This window comes from Sesamum indicum, linkage group LG10, assembly GCF_026168435.1.
Source record: "Sesamum indicum cultivar Baizhima isolate 11 linkage group LG10, ASM2616843v1, whole genome shotgun sequence".
NCBI lineage: Eukaryota > Viridiplantae > Streptophyta > Magnoliopsida > Lamiales > Pedaliaceae > Sesamum > Sesamum indicum.
In genome coordinates this window covers 16,704,415-16,724,328 of record NC_142666.1, presented here as the reverse complement: position 1 = coordinate 16,724,328, position 19,914 = coordinate 16,704,415, and the positions used below count along the sequence as shown (strand labels likewise).

The following is a 19,914-nucleotide window of genomic DNA, read 5'->3' as shown; positions in this document are numbered from 1 at the left end:
CCATTAATATGACTTTCACTGTTATATTGTGACATTGCAGGGTACTTATTGTGGGACGTTCGAATGGATTGATCCTCCAATGTGTGTCCGGAATTTTTTTGTCATTCCTGGATCACTAAAAAAGCTTAATGGGTATGAGGAGAAACTTGAGGAAGTTCTAGTGTTAAGTGCCGAGTTGCGCAAGGCGTATACTGTCGAGCGTACGCTTTTATTTATACTTGTATTATTTCTGATATTATTTTTCTGATGTTGTTTATGGTTCCCATGAACCATGACCAAAAAACACTAGGTCTATTTAACAGGATAAAATGTAACACTACAAAACCAACCTTATTTCGTCAAAAGATTATGGACCTGATGTAGTTACTATCCAACAAAGACGTTTCTATACCATGTACCAATATATTAATTTCAAAAAATACAATATAAATAATAATAAAAAAAACAATACTCAAAATAAATGTAAATATATAACAATAATCCCATCCTAAAATAATAAAAATTTAGCATAAGCACCACAATAATCTGTAAAAAAGAAAAAGAAGTCAATAAACTAGCCCATGAACTACAAACGACCAAACCAACCTTTCAGCTTAATCTGTTGCCTACGTTGTTTCTGCACAACAACAAATGAGGGATGAATTGTAATAAGTGCTACAGTGAAATTCTGGCAGGCCCATCTACTGAAATTGAATTGTATATACAACCTGATCATTGCAAGTAAACATGGGCTTGGGGTTTCCCCCCATTCTCCATATCAAGGGGGTTTATTCAATTAACATCTTTCTCCTTTTACTTATTCAGAAAAATATCGTCTTCTTTCCCGCGTTCCTCCTCCGAGCTACGTCCGATCCCGTCACCGCTCCTTCGCCGTTGCTGACAGAGCCTTCAACGAGGTACTATGGCTTCTTTATTAAAATTAGATACAAATGCGCTGAAAAGTTTTGAAATATAATAAATATCCTCAAGGTTGGTGAATTCATTTCATTTTATTCCTTGTTTTTTAAGAAATCTCTACAAGACTAGGTTTTTCTGTACTTAGTGTATTTAGTAAGAGCTTTTGGAAGTGGTTTTATGGACTGTTTTTCTCTTTGGAGATTATGCACTGAAATCAGTTAGAATTTGCTGAAAATTTCTGTACTTGATGGCTAAATTTACTGGAAGTATTTATGTTGCCGATATATATGTAAAAGAACCCATTTGTGTTGCTCCTCTCATCAATAAACGGCAAGTTCGTCCATTTGTTCTGGCATGTGAGAAATATAAGTGCGATATGTTCTTACTAGCTGGGAATCTGGGTCGTGTCAAAATATCAGTTATATTTTACTTTCCTACTGAGAATTTTGTTAGAATACATAAATTTTGTATCATGATGGTCATAGTTGTTGCCTCATGTTGTAACAAAAACTAAGCTAAATAGCAGGTCTTCTTCTGCCTCATACTTATGATGGTCAGATTTCACAATCTCAGTGTTTATCTCTGATTCATCATGAAATTCCTTTTTCTGTTCAGGAAAGATCTAACTTATTGTCCACATTATGAAACTGTGAATGAATTACAGCTGTGGTATATCCTACAAGAATTGGCATGATACTTGATTTGTTTTATGCTTCACAATTTGGTATAAGATGAAGCTTTAGGTCAGAACACATTTTCCTATTGTAATTTTGCTTCTGAGCTTAGTTCTTAGGGGGCAGACCAAGTTTTGGTCTCTATTGTCTTATGGGGTCAATTTGACAATTGTACTTTTATCTTTCATTGATCATGAAACGCGACAAACTATGTCTTGTTCATTGTATCAATGTAATTTCTGGTTATCCGCCTTCTCAACATAATTGCAGTGTCACTTTATCTGTACTTTCTCCCCAATCCAACAAGTTCCGCTACAATTCAGTTGCATCGTTTACGAAAGTATAGTCAGAGGGTTTAAAAATATTTACATTAGTTTTATTCAAATGCACAAATTAAGTACATTGACTGGGTCTGCTTTTCAATAATTCAATTGGAATGCAAAGAACATTTAATAAAATTCAAAATTCAGGGAATGAAGAAAGCAGAGGAATGAAATGGAAAACAGCGGCGGCCCTGAAAACAGGCAACAAAAAAACGACAATGAGAAACAGAACGATACATCGTTCGTCATAAGAATACCATCTTATGAAGAAGTGGTCGAGGGCTCTGAACCCAAGACAACGCAGCATTCTCTCTTCAATCCTTCCCCATCCTTTTCTCAGGCCTTCAATTTCATCAAGAACACTGAATTTTACACAACTCCACCGCCTCCATCTCCCTCTCAACCCTCCGAAGTTTCCCCTTCACCTTCTCAAGCGCACCCTCCAAGGTCCTGGTGCTTTCTCTATCTCTCTCTAAATATATATATATATATATACACACATATATCTATACATACTATTTGTGTGTGTGTGTACGATTATATGGGCTCTTTCTACAGAGCAATGTTTTATGTTTGGATTGACGTCATATTGATGGCTATTTATACTGGGGTAGACAAATTGTTCAGTCTGAAGTTCCATCTACATCAGTTTCTTCAGCTGGTGGGAGTCGGAATTCCATACTTGTCAGCCATAGACAGGTCAGTTATTGCATATTTGCAGCACTCTTTGGTCCTATCGTTATGGGAACTAATGCATGTCTATGCATTTGGTAACAAATTTTTAACTTAGAGATACCAATCGGAGTAGATAGCTCAAATGGCTAAATGTAGCTGGTAAAGTAAGCAACTAAGTTTTGACTATGTATTTGGTCATATGTTAACAAATTTGTCGGATTAGCAATGTGGTAAGTGAGGTTAGCTAGCAATGATGAATGAGAGCGACCGTTGAGGATATGCATCTGCACTTGAAAAATCTTATTTCTGGCCATGGAATTGATGGCTGCTAGATGTTGTATGCTAAATCCATTTAGTTTGGCTTCTTGAATTGTTAAACTGTTAACGTTTGAAGTTCAAAATGGAGTAGATTGCTGACCTTGCCTTCTACTTCCCTGAACCTGAAATAAGGCCGGTTTTACAAACTTGATGAAATGATTTTAAAGTATTGTTTTGTTTGTCTTGTAATGCAGAAGGGGAACCCTTTACTGAAACATATAAGGAATGTTCGATGGGCTTTTGCCGATATTGTTTGTGACTACTTGTTGGGCCAGAATGCTTGTGCTCTTTACTTGAGGTTTGAAGTTTGACTTATTTAATTTCAGTTAGTGTCTAACCAATTATAGGATTTTATATGTTGGAAGTCAAACTTTTGTCTGGTCTGGGGTGGTTGGAGAACACCAATGTTCTTTAGATTAGTCGCTATTTGTTATTGTTGAGATATGTACATTTATTTTTCCTTCAATGATTCTTCGATGGAGTTTAAGTTAAGAATCTCTTCGGACCATTGTGTTAGAAGTCATCCTCAGTACATGTCTCAAAATGTGACCAAGGGCATGAACATCTAATATTTGGCCTTGGTGGGATGATGAAGGGCATAAGTTGGATTGCGCTGGTTCCCTATACCTTGGATTACATGAGGGACGTGGTTATGCGTGATAAGTTGATTCTCAAAAGGCGGATTAACTTTAAAAAACCAAAGAGACATTCCAATGCAATTGCAATAATTTTTTTAACATCATAAAGCCAGCTGTAGTAGTCTGACTTCTGCTTTCTCAGCTAATAACCATCTCAAGTGAGAAATTGAAAAAATTGATGAGTTTCTTCATAGTGGTTTTCTCTCTATATTTGTTGGCTTTGAGCCTACTAAGATTCTTGAGGGTTTCTCTTATTTTTTGACAAAATTATATGGAACCTGGCCTGATCTTTAAGCTATTTATACTTCTGGGAGAATGCCTGTAAATTTTTTGCAAAACAAAAATCTCATTCATTTCTTGAAATTCCATATCTTTATTGAGTCCAGTGTTGTGTTTCTGTTTCCATAGTTTTTGTGTAAACATATGCCCTACTGTTTTTGTAATGACCTTATTATTGTTTTGCTCTTCCACACTGTTTTTGTAAATAACCTTGTTATTGTTTTGCTCTTCCGCCCTTCAACTCCTGATAATATTTTGCATTCGTGAATTTTAAAGCATCCTGTCAATTTTATCCTGAATCATTATGCTATCAAAATTCTGGGGCTTATGCCCCAAGAGTTGTGGTTTGTGCGACATTGTGTGAATTGCAATGTCTTCCCTCATACTTCCACCTTTTGCTATATTTTGCATGGTTTGCTTGATAGTTGCTTATTTAGCATTCAAAAAGTAAATAGTTATCTCCCTTGCTTCTGATGCTTCGTCACCCAGCTTCATACCATTAACATGTCATGGTGAAATAATCACATGCCTTAGTGGAGCTTGTGGCATTGGAACTCAGATTTAGGTGTAGCTTTCGGTCGTGTATTTGGTTTGCGAAGTGATCCTCTTGCATGACTCATGAAATTTAACATGAACGTTATCAACATCCTAAGGATTTGTTCTGTTCGTTTCAGTCTCCGATATCATCTTCTACACCCAGATTACCTGTATTTTCGGATAAGGGAATTGCAGAAGAACTTCAAGCTTCGTGTTGTATTGTGCCATGTTGATGTGGTAAGCCTTCAAAAAAATCTATCAGCTTATATGACTTAATCTTTGTTCCGTTCTCTAATTCTCTCACTGTCGGTATCAGGAAGATGTTGTTAAGCCCTTACTTGAAGTCACAAAAACAGCTCTACTTCATGACTGCACTCTTTTATGTGGTTGGAGGTATCTTTTTTTCTCTGAGTAATACATTTCATAATTCTAGGAGCAATAAGATGGTATATAGTAAATTATTATAATTGGCTCTTCGTCATTCTTTAGTTTTGCTTGCTGATGGGGAAACAAAGATATATGAGCCTGACATTTTTGGCATAGCCTTCTTCAGTTGTGTGAATTCTGAAAAGCTTTTCTGACTGCCAGGATAAGTACACAGGAGACTACCTATTGGACTCACTAATACGAACGATAAGCTAATAGATTTTCAATTTTTGTATGGGGAGCCAAAGGAAAATGGCTTTTTGAGAAAATTGATTGTTGAAAACTTCTCGCCAGTTCCATATGCTTTTTGGATGGGTAGGAAAAGACGAACTGGTAAACCACTCTGCAAGAAATTGGTTGCAGCTGTTTTCTGCTTACCACACATGGAAAGCCTTAAAATGTTAAATTTTGTTTTTCCTTTTATTTTCTGTCATCCATTAATAGCTATTGTTTTCTGTTGCTAACTGGTTTGGGCATTTTTGTTTAGCTTGGAAGAATGCGGTCGGTACTTGGAGACCATTAAAGTTTATGAAAATAAATCTGCTGATCTTATTCAGGGCCAAATGGATATGGACTACCAATCACGGGTATAACTCTTATATAATTTTTGGTCAGCAATCAACTCTTTTATTGAGAGGTTCATGGTAGAATCAGTGACCTACATCAAAGAACTTGGTAACTTAATTGTGTCAAATTGTTGGTAAAATGATCTAACCAGAATTCAATTTTTCTTCTATCATAGTTAAACCATGCACTTACAGCAGTACGACATGTTAACAAGACCGATGTTGTCACTCTTGGGTCTACATTTGGGGTAAGCCTGTTATTTGTATTGTACAGTGCATTATTGTTTGCCAGTAACTTCCTTCCATTATACTGAAGCTAATTTTACTACTCCAGTCTCTTTCTCATATCATGGATGCGTCAATGGAAGATTTAGCTCGTTGCCCTGGCATAGGAGAAAGAAAGGTAAATTTCATTGTTTTTGTCTATGATAAAAGTTTATTTGCTGGGCAGCTTAGTATTTGAGGCAAGTTCCTGTTCAGTGTAATCTCACGGAGTTTGGTGATTGTACTTGATCTATCGCTGTTTCTGTAAAGTTTAGTCGTAATTCTTTTTTTGTGGGGTTACAGGTAAATCTTTTGTGAAAATATCAAGTCATTTCTGCAAATCCTTGTTCTCATGCTTTCTGGAGATTAGCTATGTGAATCTTAGACATTGTACTGATTGAACATGTTGCAAAAGAACCACATTTCGAATAGCTTTCTGTAAACTCTTTACTCTGGCTGAACCAGGCCATATTGCCAGTTAGTTATTGCATCTGTTTTGACAATTATATTATTGTTCATGTGGATGCATTAGTATGCTATATTCATATGCCATTTTTACTGTGTGTAGAACAGGATCACAATGTCAACATTTTTATTGTATTCTTTTTTGCAGTTATATTACTATTTATGTGGTTGCATGACGATTCCTGTATTTATCTTTCATTTACTATTACCCATCATTTTCTCCTCATAATTGTGGAAGTACATTTGACCAGATGATTGTGCAGGTAAAACGCTTGTACGACACTTTCCATGAGCCATTCAAGCGTGCAGTTCCCAACCATGCACCTGTTTCTGAAAATCCCATTGATAACCATGGACATACATCTGAAAGTGAAAGAAATGAGGATGAGAAGGAAACTCTAGATGCAAGCAAACGGCAAAAGAAAGAAGCAGAAGTAAGTGTAAGATCTGCACTGAAGGCTGCATTCGCGAAGTATCCCTGTGCAATTGGTAAAAAGAGCAATACCATAGTGCAAGATAAAAAGGAAGAGAAGACTGTCGCTGCTCAACAAATTGATAAAAAGGACGACTATGCATGTTAGTTCATCTTATTCATGAAAATGAAGTTAATGCACCATGGCGAGTCATGTTCAGGAAAATGGTAGCTTTCGAGACGACACGTTTATCAAGTACAAGTTGTTCTCACACCGATAAATCATAGATATTGGTTCTCTGGGTCGTATTGTATATTAGCATATGACCAATGACTGAAATTTGCTTCTTTTTCCCAGATAAAATGGATTACAAACCACTGAGGCAATCCTGACATTGGAGCACTCTTCTGATTTATGTCATCTGTGACTTTTATAAAGGAAATGCATGTTAAGCTTGTGAGCATGTAGTTCAGTGTACTTGTGCTTTTATACATGTTGGTACCACTGATGTAGAAGTATCATTTGTGTGGATTACGCAGTCTAACATAGTTCCAGTTCTTATTTTCTTTTGTTTTCATATGTAAATAGCCCCTATTCTTGTATTATGTTTGTTATATAAAGTTTAAAAATTATGCATGTGATGATAATTGATCTTCTTTTAGGTCATTGAAAATATTAATATTTATGCTTCAAAAAGATATTTATGGCCCTTGTTTTTGTATATCACTACAAGTACTTTCTCTCAAAATAGTTGAATGACAAATTGGCAAGTTGATTAGGTGGTTTAGGTATAAGTTACGTATACGGGGATATGTTTGTACTTAACCCTTCTACTGCTACAAAATTGTAAAAATTTTATTGAGTCTAGAATTTGAAGCTGAGATCCAAAAGAACAATAGAATTATTATTCCACATCTGTTTTACCAGAAAGCACCATTATAGAACAAAAACGGAAGTACCATATGAACACTTGGATGGTTGAAACAGATCAGCCCATCCGTACTACAATCAATATGAATACAATTACAGCAACATACATCATAATCAGTGAATTCAAACAATGGATACACAATTATACATACATAGCCATAGCCAAACTTGATAATACAAAGAGCACAAGAATGAGTTCTTCAGGCCTTCTTTGACAATAGGGGCTCCAGATGACTGGTATCAATTTCCCTGTTACCTGACTCCAACTGAGAGAGAGACACTTCCTCTTGTCTCTGTCTCAGTACTCTCTGGAAAAGGCTTGATTTATTTTCCAGCAACGACGACTGGGTCCTAGGGGACTCGTTTAATCTCTGAACATGTTGCAGACAAACTTGGACAGCATCATGTACTCGAACAAAATACCATTCTCTGCCTATTAGATTGACCACCCCAGATCTTGTTAGGGTCAGCAGGACATCCCCATTTGGATTGGAAATAGCAATCTAGAAATTTTTAAACCAAAATGTTACGGTGAGATATATCTAAATGATCATGATACACATTATTTGTGAATTCTTGGCTGCGCACCTGAATGTTCCTTGATTTGTATTCCTGATGCAAGTCTTTGAAAGCTTGAACGGCGCTAGAGTCTATGTAAGTGGTGGCTGATAGAAAAGACTGATTAGTAAAATATACAAACAAGAGATGCAATCAGGGAACGTACATTATTTTCAGTTAACCAATGAGTCTAGCTGATGTTAGAAGTTCAGAGAAACTGATTTTCACAAGTCAAATTCAAGTAGATGACAACAGGGAAACAAAGTCATTGCAAGCTAAAATACTTGACAAACTAGACAAGTTATAGATTGTGACTCACGAGCCATCTCGATTATTACAAAATGAACTCTTGTGACTTCAGGGCCACGTCGTGTAGATCCATCAGATTCAATTTCATATTCTCGGAGCCTAGGAACAGAATTTGGATGGCATGAGAGTTCATTAAAATACGAGATGAATATGGTGGAGGAATTAATTTTTAACAATGTTCCTGCAATTTAATCTAATGGAAAAGCTTATTCTCACCTGTCCTTGATGTAACTTATATTGGCAAAATAGATTGGTGCATCAATCCGAACAATCACTATTCCATTGTATGTATATGCTTCTGGATACTGCTGGATGTTTCTATATACAGTAGTGCCAGGCAGCCGTCCCAAGATAGCTGCAAAACAAATTATATGGAGCGCAACAAGTAAACAAACCATGAAACAATACCAAAACCAGTTTCAGAGTTCCTCTACTAGAAAACAATCTATCAACAAACCAAAACCGACCAACAGAAAAACTGCAAAGTACACAACTTAGGGTGTGTTTGACCATCTTATAAAAGTTTTAGAGCTGATAACATACTTCATAATGTTTGGTGGAGTTTAAAGCTCCTTAGACAAAGTAAGGAACCCCCGACTATCTTTTAAGATGTAATAAACTCCTTTAGCTTGATAATGTACATATGCAACATTATCCTCGTTAACTGAAAACATCTCATAACTTCATGGGTCTTATTTGTCCAAAAATATTAGGAGTTTATTTGAAAAATAATATCTAACATCATATTGGATTCAAAAACATGTGATTAGATGTAAAAATTCATATGATCATCTAAATAAGTTTAGGCAACTTGGAACTAAGTAACGAGGGCAATGGAAGTTCAGTGGAAACATTGCAATAGGAAAGATAAAGAAGCGGCTTGCACATTCACTTGGTTACACAAGATTCAAGAGAGCCCAGTTCAGGAGAGAAAATAACCACAAACTGCAGCTTGTATTGCTAGTTCTAGTAATGATTTTGTATACAGACAGTAGCTTCAACTCATGGTTTGGCTAAACTTGCACAAGGGCCACATGTTCCTACAGCTAGGATCGGAAGGCAAATATAGCTCTGATAAACAATACTTCATAACCCAAAAATTTGGGAGCTAGGAACAAAGAATTAATAGAGGACTGTACATTGAAAATAAGAAGCCAAATATGAATGGAGGTAAGGTGTATTCCACATCTAGATTACCAAATATAGATATAGCTTTCACTATAACTGCATAGCACATCCTTGTGAATTAGAGCAAGACTTACCAATATGTGGATTCGCTGATTCATGGATGACAAAAGCAAGTGAAACACCAACCTAAATACCAATTGAGGGGAAGCAATAAGAAAAATAGTACATGGAAATTAATATAAGCAAAAACATCCTGCACAAGAGTTAGATTTTAAAACATAATGGAGTGCAATTAATTATCCGGCACATAAGCTACCAATATACATAACAACGAACTATTGCTAGAATAGAAGAAACAATTAGGGTAGAACATACAAAGATGTAGACAGAGAAGACGATAGTCCAAAACTAAACTTGAGATATTAATAATCTAGGACAGAAGAAACAATTAGGGTAGAATATAAAAAGATGTAGACAGAGAAGACGATAGCCCAAAACTAAACTTGAGATATTAATAATCTTTCTACGTGTAAAGCATAATAAACATTTCTCTATGGATTGAGCAGGTTCTAACTGAAAGCATGCTCAAAAGCAAATGAAATGTGGGATATCTGTTTCGATCTATTAACTTGGTCACAGTTTAACAATGTGTCTTAAGATGGTTAATGAAATTTATGGCAAACCCATGTAAATGGGACACAATCAAGTTATTACAAACAATTGCAGGACAAAAGATTTTTATACTGTATTATAGACATGCTCGTGGCTATGTTTATCTATGTGAGAGGTTTTTGAAAAGATAAAAAAAACTTCTAGAAATAAAACCAATGCGGAAGATGTTACATAGAAAATCAAAAAGGAGAAAGGAAGGAGCAAAAACAATTGTTCCAAATGAGTTCTAATGGCATGAGAGAAGTACACAAGGTTTAAGAAGTAGCTACTCGGTTCTTCATCTTCAGGGATGCTCTATCAATTCCATGGAATAAAGTAGATTTTAAACTCATAAATATTTCTCCTTAAATTATTAGATACTCTATGGCATTCAGAATAGCCAAAATTTTGAGCTTAAAATTTTTCTTTTTATTTTAACAGCAATGTAGTAACACTGTATACACTTTAAAAGCAAAAAATTATGTCAATGAAAATGATCTACTAAAAATGTGGCAAAGCAAATGGCTGTTTCTAGAAGGTTACATGATATTACAGCAATCTGAATTTTAAAGAGATTTAATTTGACAGAAATGATGCGAGTAAATAAGTTCTTTTTCATTGTCCCAATAATCCACTCTCTTCCATATAATCATTTTAAAAATATAAGTTTTTATGGTATCCTAGTCCTTGGAGGAGTACTTCCATTTATGCATATGCGGCAGATCTAGTGTTAAGAAATAAGAATCATTACTACAAGGAAAATCTACCACAAATGGTAATAAAAAGAAAAACAAGGAACCGGTGATCAGACTTCCAATTATTTCCAGAAATCATCAAATATGATATCTATACGTACACCAACAAGGACACCAATCTCAATGCCAAGGAACAAGGTAACAGTGCAGGTAATGGTCCAGAGGAGAAAGTCTCTCTTATCCACATGCCACAAGAAAGTAGCCTCATCATAATCCACCTGAAAACAATGAAGTGTATAATAATAGATAACAAATGTTTCTATCAGAAGAAACAAAAACAATACACAATTATCTTCCATCTACTTAATTTAGTGAAGAGAATTATTCATCAAATAACAATCATCATAAGGAGTCAGAGTTTAGATTTTAGACAAGCTTCAACCATCCATCATGAGTCCATGCCCATTAGAAATGGGTTTTAACAAGACACCAAAAGAACTTCACCCAAAATGAAAGACTATTCATTTGAAAATCCACACACTTTCATAGGATAAAAGCAAGGTAATAACCATTATAAGCCTTGTAAAAGAAAAAAAACGAACTACAATTAATCCAAAAAAAGTCTCAAAGGGGGCATTTGACAGTCAACTTGACTGAAAGGTCAACTTGGGAACAAGTGATGGCTGATGATACATGCATTTTTTCATTTTTCATAAGTGTGGACTCCTGAAAACCGGACTCTGTTTAGTACCATAGTGGAAACCAATATTTGAAATTGCAAATAAGCAAGATGATGTTGTTAATTCACCAGTCTATTCTTTATAAATAATCAAATAATTCTTTGAACCCCTCAGTTCCTTCCTTAGAATATGCATGTAATGTAACAATTCATTCATCAATCCACTCTCACTTATGTCAATGAACTACTAAGTCAAACAAACAGTTAAATCATATACTCTTTAAGATCATAATAACAGCTCAACAACTACAGAAGCCTTTGAACTTGCACAGTCTATCTCATCAAGAAAGGTGCTTTGTGAATGCAATAGATAATATTGCCGGAAAAAACAGTGTAGGCCATATCAATTTTATGGACAGGTCAGATAGAATATTTTATCCTCATACATAATGTGAACTCTCCTACTAAATCTGGAGGTCAGATAAACCGCCTCTGCAATAGTTTTTTCATCAGGATTGGATTAACAAATGTGGGGCCATGCCAAACCCCTAAGCTAGGCACATTACATTAACTCAAGTAAAAAAGAATGAACTGCACAAGCCTGTTCTGCTTAATTTACAAAAAGAAATTGTGCCAGTTTTGACTGAATTTTCCAAGAAATCCACAACAATTTGTTTAAAAATTCCCTCGCTCTCATTAGGTTAAATTTTCAACCATTCACTTGAAAGTCTATGTTCTCTCCAAATCCAAATCCTCGACCAACCATACAGAAGGCAAACAGAATAGTTTCAACAGTAAAAAAGCCTGAGTGCGTCCCCTGTATATTTTTCAAAACAATAGTACAACTCACCAGTCCAATAACAGCAGAAATTACAATGGCTGCCAGAGCACACTGCAAAGAGACAGGGAATGAAGGAAAATGGAATTATTAACAAAATACAAACTAAGTTAACAATCAGAAACAAAAATAACTCTAGCTGCACTGCTATTTCAAATATTCTAAACTAAAGTATACTTGCGAGGTTCCAAGAAACTATGCCATATTGGCTTCATACAATTGCTAGGATCTTATGCACCATAGAGTGGAAGCTTTTGGAAACGTGCTTTCGGAAGCCCAGAGACTAAACCATGGCACGACGAACACAAATTTCTAAATTATAATGAAGAAGGTCAACTAGACTAGTCTCCCAAGATATTCAGTTAGCACCTCACTCATATAATAACATCAACAGCAAAAGAAATAGAAAGTCTTCGTATCAACCTGGGGTATATACTCAAACAATGGGGTCAGGAATTGAAGTGCACATCCCATAATAATTCCCATAACTATTCCAGATAAACCAGTTTTGGCTCCACTTTCATGATTCACGGCTGACCTAGAAAACGATCCTGCATCAACGAGAATTGCAAAGAAGAAATTTCAGAAGCCTACTGGAGTATGCTCTATGCAATTTACAAGCATCACTATCTGAGCCACCACAGAAAGCAGCTTGTTGGCTTGGAAAAGAAAACTCACCAGTTGTAGGGTAGACTGAAAAGAAAGAGCCAACAATATTTGCCACGCCAAGGCCAAATAACTGCCAGAAACAAATCACATGTAAAACAGTATATCCGCGAATAATTCCCATTTCAATATCAAATACTATTATAATTATGAGATTCCAAATGAATAGAAGAATGCACCATATTGCAATGTGTTAATTTATTTATACAAGTTCAAGTTGGATGCATATATATAGAAGTCATGTGACATGTTTAACCAGGTCCATCCACCTCGTAACCAAGTCCAGAGCCCTTGTTGCTCAACAGACCCAGTCAATGATAACTACTCATACACTTTCAGAGAGTATAATCATAGAAAGGAGCCTTCTCCTTTGTTCCACTGAAAGGAATATGAAAATGCAGTAATTTAAAGAGCAGTAGAGTTAAATTCAATGAAAACAGACCTCTTGATTGGAATCCAACTCATATCCATTCTTCGCTGCAAGTGCTTTGGCAATCCCCACAGATTCCTATCACATAAAAAATGCTCATCAATCCCTTGACCAAAAGAATGCATGTAATTAACAAAAAGTGCTAGGCATAAGTTGTAGAAATAGAGTAATATTGGATGTCAAATGATTATTATTTTCTCTTACCAAAATTGCCACCCCAGTAATGAGAACTGTTGTAGGAATCAAAGACTGTACATACCCAAATTCCTTTGGGACGGAAAACTTTGGCAGCCCTTGAGGTATTTCACCAACCTAGAATAGCAGCAAAAAGCTTTACAAATAGCTAAATCTATTCACCCTAAATTCTTCGGAGTGACAGTTTAAGACAGTAACTAATTATTCAGACTATTCTTTACTGTTCTATATCGGGACTGCTCATCAATTAATGGAGTCCTCACCAACGAAATTGAAGATGGATGATACACTTTCGCAAAGGTTGTACCCAGAACTACAGCTGTAAGGGGACCAGATGCTCGTAAAAACCGCAGAGATTTCCTAGAATTTCCCTGTAAACAAAGATTAGCCAAAGCATTTTCAAAATAAAGAGGCACAAACACTGAAAAGCAGATACTTGACCTAAAGCTAACAGAAGACTTACCAAATGCTTCATGGTCAGAAGGATAGTTAATATGATAGAGCCCATGACGAAAGGTTGCCATAAGAACTAAAGACAAAAGAAGAAACAAGAGTAAAGATGAAATTCATAGTTAGAATAGCAAGCTAGCATAAAACAACAAATGAAACATAACAATAAACATAAATCAAGGCATATATCTGTCTATTGAAACTTGAAAAAGTGCATATTGGTGGCTATCCATCATCCACTAAGAAAGAAAACAAATAGAGATAAAGGGTCATAATTTCATTTAGAATATAGAGCCATGGGATAACAAGGGACTCCGTTTTTAGTTGTTTATCTTGTTCGAGATTTTAGATTATGTAGAGACTACCACAACATAATTGACCCTTATAGCTTTAAAGATAAAAGTAGGATGACTTGCTTTCCTGTTTCATAGGTAAATCAACATGTTTCTCTCTAGGGCCTTGCAGGTAGAGACTGCAAAATCTAAATATGAGCTTTAAGGAAAGGAAGAAGCAAAAAGAGGTTGCAATATCTTTTGGCACTTTTCTAATCGTGGAAATATTTCCAAAAACAAATCAGAAGCTAAGTGTACAAATTATCTTCTAGATATCCAAAATAAGATGAAAGAATTTCCTTTTACAAAGCAATTAAATATAAACATCTTGGCAACCTCTAATGCGGAACTTGGTTTCCAAGTTTTTTTGACTGGGCACAATTGTCTACTTAAACAAACCAGGCTTCTTGCATCATAAAAATTGTAATGGAAGGTGTGAACTACAACTATTCTATAATTCTGATGTTCAATTTATTTAATGATCACCTATGCATAAACTAAAATATAAAGCAAGCCTGATTGAATGTGAGAAACATGTCAAATGCAGCTTCACAATAAAAATCATTTTACTATTGGTGCCGTGATTGACACAAAATGCTCTACCTGCAACTTAGTTGTGCTTTGCTGGGTTCTTTATCTACAACTAGAATATGTTTCTCAGCTCTAGGTTGAAAGTACCCAAAAAAAGCAAGACTCAATACCCCTTTTGGAACTGGTAAGTGCAGTCAGATGCAAGGCATGTGGAAAATCTTATGTAATACAATTACACTTGCAGTATAGCCACGGTAGCTAATCCTCTACAGCAAAGAAGTTTGCAGCTTAGGCTAAGAAGTTCATACCTGTAAATAAACAATTAATAAAACAGAAGAAAATAGGGATATTCTTCATAACCCTAAGCTGGATTGGCATCATTTAGAAATAGCAAAGTTTCAGGGAATTCAGAAGTTAGATCTTGTACCTCATGATGGCTTAAAATTATCCATAGATCGGCAGAGTGGCATCTATGGAGATGAATCTAGGAAGTGAAGATCCAAGATGGTTATGTGATGACCATGAAGTAGTTTTGGTTAAAAGAGTGCGAGTCCTAGGTGATTTTAGAGCAATCAACTAACTCTTGCCCCAGTTTATGAAATTTGGGAGACAGATATGCCAGTAATTTTCAGATTTCAAACTTTTTCATGTAAGGATTTTTCCAATTTGATTTTTGTTTGAAGTCCTATAATACAGAACTAGTTTTAGAATAAATTATTCAGCTGTATCCCATTCAAAGTTTCTCCACAGTAATCCTACTAGGTGCAATGTTCCTCAGGAACTTTTCTTATATTTCAATGAATTGTTTAATTCCATATAAAGATTAACCCTTGTTGCATAATAATGAAGAACAAAGCAACATGTCTTTGAACACTGCTCTTTCACACGCTTATGCCACCCACCAACCAGCCTCATTTCTGTAGTTGCAGTCTGTAACTTCCAACAGCATGTTTTCTCCCATACTTCTTTGTACCCACAAGTTTAATAAACCACACCCAACATGTTCTGGTAGTAGTAGAAGAGCTAGACAAATTTGGGGAATTCCACACACATTTTCCATAAACAAAGCTGATGCCTTGCTCTAGTGCATTCTATATACACGTCATAATAACATAGGGCATACTTTCTCCCTTCCCATGCAGGATACCGTGAACAGTTTGAAACATCATCTTAGATACTGATGGCACTATTACAACCCATTTTATTTTGCTTATGCCAGAGAGACACAAAACATATCATAAATTAGGCAAGCGGCTAGGCGGATTTCAGACTTGAACGAACAAAGATCCCTAGTGATAATCATGGCCAATCAAGGATATCCACTCAAGTGATTTAAGGCCATGAGAGGGACTTAATTAGCATTTGGTCTCAACAGAATAAACTTGGAAGTAGAGCCTAAAGTCAAGCCAAATCGTTAATCTAATTCATAATGACAAGGTTCATCATGATTATAATTTATATCACATTGACAAATCCCTCATTTCCTGCACTTGTATAATACTGGCTCAATAAAGGAAATGAGCATATCAATATATAAGCCTAGGCTACCTCTCCCCTCACTGCCAATTGGCTTTTCATGGCAAAAAGTTATATAATTTTTTGCAAAAATGAATGATCATAGATGACTACTCTACTTGACGTCGAGAACAGCAACATAACAAACTTATGTGTGAAACTGATATTGGAGCAGACGCTTGCAAGAGGCAAAGGGCAAATAATCTGAAAACTACTAGAAGTAGAAATCCTCAAAGTACTAATCATCTCTAATAGACTTGTTGATCAGATCAGCGTCCTAGGGAGTTTCCTTGCTATGCCGAGTAGATAAAATGGGTATAAACCAGAGCGAGTTGGTTCATACAGAAAACTAAATTCTTAACTCCTTGACCTCATTCGGGCAAATATGATATTGAGTATATGTGCATATAGTGATGAAGCTAAAGATGTAATGCACGTTCATTTCACTATAAGAAAGCAGATAAAAACATGGGATATTTTCAGTGAAAATAATTTCAGTCAAATAAGATAATACAATGCATGCTTCCCAAAAGAGAACTATATATTAAATAATTCATTGGAGAAATAATCGTGCCAATTGAAGTTTTACAAAGATAAAGAGACAGAGGAACAGAGTTCTTCCTAACCAGTGGTTATAACACTCGCCACAAACATACCTTATCCGCTCCTAGAATAATGCTCTTGGCCAGTGGAATAATTTTGCTGCTACGTTCTATCTCATAGCCCAAGAAATACTTTGCCTGAGACAACGCAATCACAATGGCTGAAGCAGTAGTAAAACCAGAAATCACAGAATGGCTGATGAATCGAATAAGCCATCCAAGCCTAAATTTAGAAAAAATCATTATAAGAACTTTTGTTAACGGAAAAATATCAAATGAAAGTTAAGAAGAAAAAAAAAAAGATATCAAACTGGCAGTTTGCAATGAGATTTGAATAGAACTTCATTGCTGCTGCCATTTCTACATTTGCTCAATTTGTGTTGAGTTATTCAAGAAAATTGCACATTGGGACCTATATCTGCCTGACTGCATATTTCCTATTAATGTTTGCAAGCCTATTGACTTCAAAAGCTTAAAAGTCCAGAAAAAGCACTATTATGATATCCATTAAGTCCTATGGTCAGTAAACACTCCATTAGTATCATACATTCCTTAAATATTTAACCATGTCAAAAAGGTGACTAGTTGAGAAAATGATATCCTATCAGAAGCAAAAGTTAAACCAGTAAATACTGATTTGATGCACACGATTTACATTGAATGATGTACAAATTCAAATGAAGAATAAAGAATCAAGAATCAGCACCTTAAAAGCCCCATAATGCATTCGAAAACACCGACCATAAGTGCCAATAGTATCGCAAGCTCGGTGTATAGTGCTTCTGATGAGTCAACAATGCTTCCCAGTACATTAGACACCAGAAGGGACGTCAGTGCAACAGGCCCAATAGCAAGCTGGCGAGACGACCCGAAAACAGCATACACAAATATAGGTACGAAACCGGAGTCTGAATCAAAAGTGCAGAAAGTGGGTCGAGTTAGCCACATAGATGCATCCATAACTGAATAGAACAACATGATCCCGCCTCAACTAGTCAATTTAAAAGCAAACAAAACCAGCCATCGCAAATAACTCTAACAGCATCATCAACTAGTAATTACCGATTGCATCACACATCTGGAACACCATGAACAAGATTGAGAGCTAAACTCAACTAACTAACCAAAAAGATAAGAACAACAAAAACAAACAATAGCACCACGAGCAAAGAGGAAACTTACAAAGTCCATATATTGGGTGAAGTCCAGCTAGCTTTGCGTACGACATAGACTGTTTTTCGACATCAACAAGTTATTGTCAATAACAAGTAAGAAGAAAGAATAGGCAGGACTTAAATCATCAACCAAAAGTTGGACTAGACCTGTGGGACGAGCATGACGCCGACGGTGATGCCAGACATGAGGTCTGGCTGCAGATACTCTCGCCATTTGTAGGTGCGAATCCAGCGGTAGCATGGTAGGAACAATTCAATCCACTCCGCCCAAGTCATCCTCTTCATCTTCCCCCTCCATTTCCCCAAAAATGACGACGACGACTGCGGCGGTGTGCTGGTGGTGGACGTGGTCGGATGCTGTAACTGGATAATTTTGACAGGTCGCGGCGCGGTTGCGGAGTAGGAGGAGAGGTCACCGACGCTGGGCGAGGAGTAGCTTATCTCCGCCATAACGTAGGCAGCCGCCGGGAATACCGGTGGCGCGTGCGGACAACTGAGTAAAATTGTTCCGATTGGCGGAAAAGAACATGGACCAATTGTTTCTTTCAGTCCTTTATATGGAAATTGTGACTTTCAAATTCCATATTAGGCATTTTTAGTAAATTTAATTGTGTCAAAATCTTTGTCTTAGGGTTCTTTCAATTTTTATTTTAGGATTAAATTCATTTTCATCCTATTTTCTTTTTAGAAGTTGTAATTATATTATCATATCAAAATTGAACAATATATTAAATCGATCATTAAATCTATCCACATAAATACGCATGTAAGTGAAACTCGAATTCATAACTTTATAGTATAAAACAATGGAATAAATATTGGATCAAAATAAATAATCATGCCCAATTTCAATTTTAATATAAATAAAAGTAATTTATAAAAAAAATGATAGAACTTTTAAATAAAGATAAACAAATCAAGTTTAAGGGGAGGAAATACAAAAAAAATGATACTTTATGGCAAATATTTTGGCCTAATTAATTATATGGCAAATAAAATACATTTACAGTGTGATTGGTGTATAATTTAAAAAAACTAACTAATCACGTACTAAGTGTATTATATGTACTCTCTGAATGATTTAGTTCGACCAATCACAATTTGGTTAAAAATATACCAGTTGGACACTTACTTGAATTACATCAATAATATTATTTTATTATATATAGACTTTGGATTAAAATTAACAAAAGTATTCTAGAATGCTTTAATTTAATCATATGTAACAATATAATTTAATTTAATTTATGCAGTTGTAATTATGAATTTTAAGAATTATTTAATTTCAAAATTTCAAAATTATTGTGATTTGTTATTTTGGATATTAATATTTAAAGTTTAAAAGTAATATGGACATGCAAAATTTGACTTGATTTTTTCTTGATCCGGCTACTTATCTTCTATGACTATTCTCCCTTCTTACTTAGCTCTGTGTTCAATTTGGTTGGAATTACACGTCATTTTTTATTTCGTAGAGGGTTAATTTAGTCCATTCATAAAATATATGTCGAGATAGTTATTCCATAGCTCTTAGTACTAATAATAGTAAAATAAATTACAATACCCCATTTTGATATTGAGCTGTGTTTCCATTCAACCAACACATCAATATGATTAACGGTAAATAAATTACGATAATTCACATAAAGTAGAAAAAACACTAACAAAATCTCTATTCAATAAATACATCAATATAATTAATAATGACAAATAAACTATAATAATTCACAAAAAGCCAGACAAACACTCAGCAAT

The 19,914-nt window shown here is 35.4% G+C and overlaps 2 protein-coding genes across 3 annotated transcripts; one reads left to right on the top strand and one right to left on the bottom strand.

Moving 5' to 3' along the window:
• The first annotated feature begins 653 nt into the window (after positions 1 to 653).
• On the top strand, positions 654 to 7,060 carry ERCC1 (nucleotide repair protein). Of its 2 annotated transcripts, none has more exons than XM_011093178.3 (10): positions 654 to 896; positions 2,042 to 2,341; positions 2,509 to 2,593; positions 3,082 to 3,185; positions 4,479 to 4,578; positions 4,658 to 4,734; positions 5,255 to 5,354; positions 5,510 to 5,581; positions 5,668 to 5,736; positions 6,314 to 7,060. In XM_011093178.3, exons 2-10 carry the CDS (start codon positions 2,067 to 2,069, stop codon positions 6,641 to 6,643), a joined length of 1,212 nt encoding a protein of 403 aa, XP_011091480.1. In that variant the 5' UTR covers positions 654 to 896; positions 2,042 to 2,066; the 3' UTR covers positions 6,644 to 7,060. The 2 variants fall into 2 exon arrangements, with proteins under 2 accessions (XP_011091480.1, XP_011091481.1); XM_011093179.3 differs by having other exon boundaries at positions 660 to 896; positions 6,326 to 7,060.
• A 298-nt stretch (positions 7,061 to 7,358) lies between these two features.
• On the bottom strand, positions 7,359 to 18,731 carry LOC105171921 (sulfate transporter 4.1, chloroplastic). Its single transcript, XM_011093181.3, has 17 exons — positions 18,307 to 18,731; positions 18,167 to 18,215; positions 17,691 to 17,892; positions 17,039 to 17,207; positions 14,018 to 14,083; positions 13,818 to 13,925; positions 13,564 to 13,671; positions 13,372 to 13,437; positions 12,942 to 13,002; positions 12,687 to 12,814; positions 12,276 to 12,317; positions 10,908 to 11,024; positions 9,535 to 9,586; positions 8,489 to 8,627; positions 8,283 to 8,371; positions 7,994 to 8,070; positions 7,359 to 7,908 (listed from the first exon to the last, which is right to left on the bottom strand). The coding sequence occupies exons 1-17, from the start codon at positions 18,607 to 18,609 to the stop codon at positions 7,606 to 7,608; spliced, it is 2,079 nt and encodes a 692-aa protein (XP_011091483.2). The 5' UTR covers positions 18,610 to 18,731; the 3' UTR covers positions 7,359 to 7,605.
• Positions 18,732 to 19,914: the final 1,183 nt, after the last annotated feature.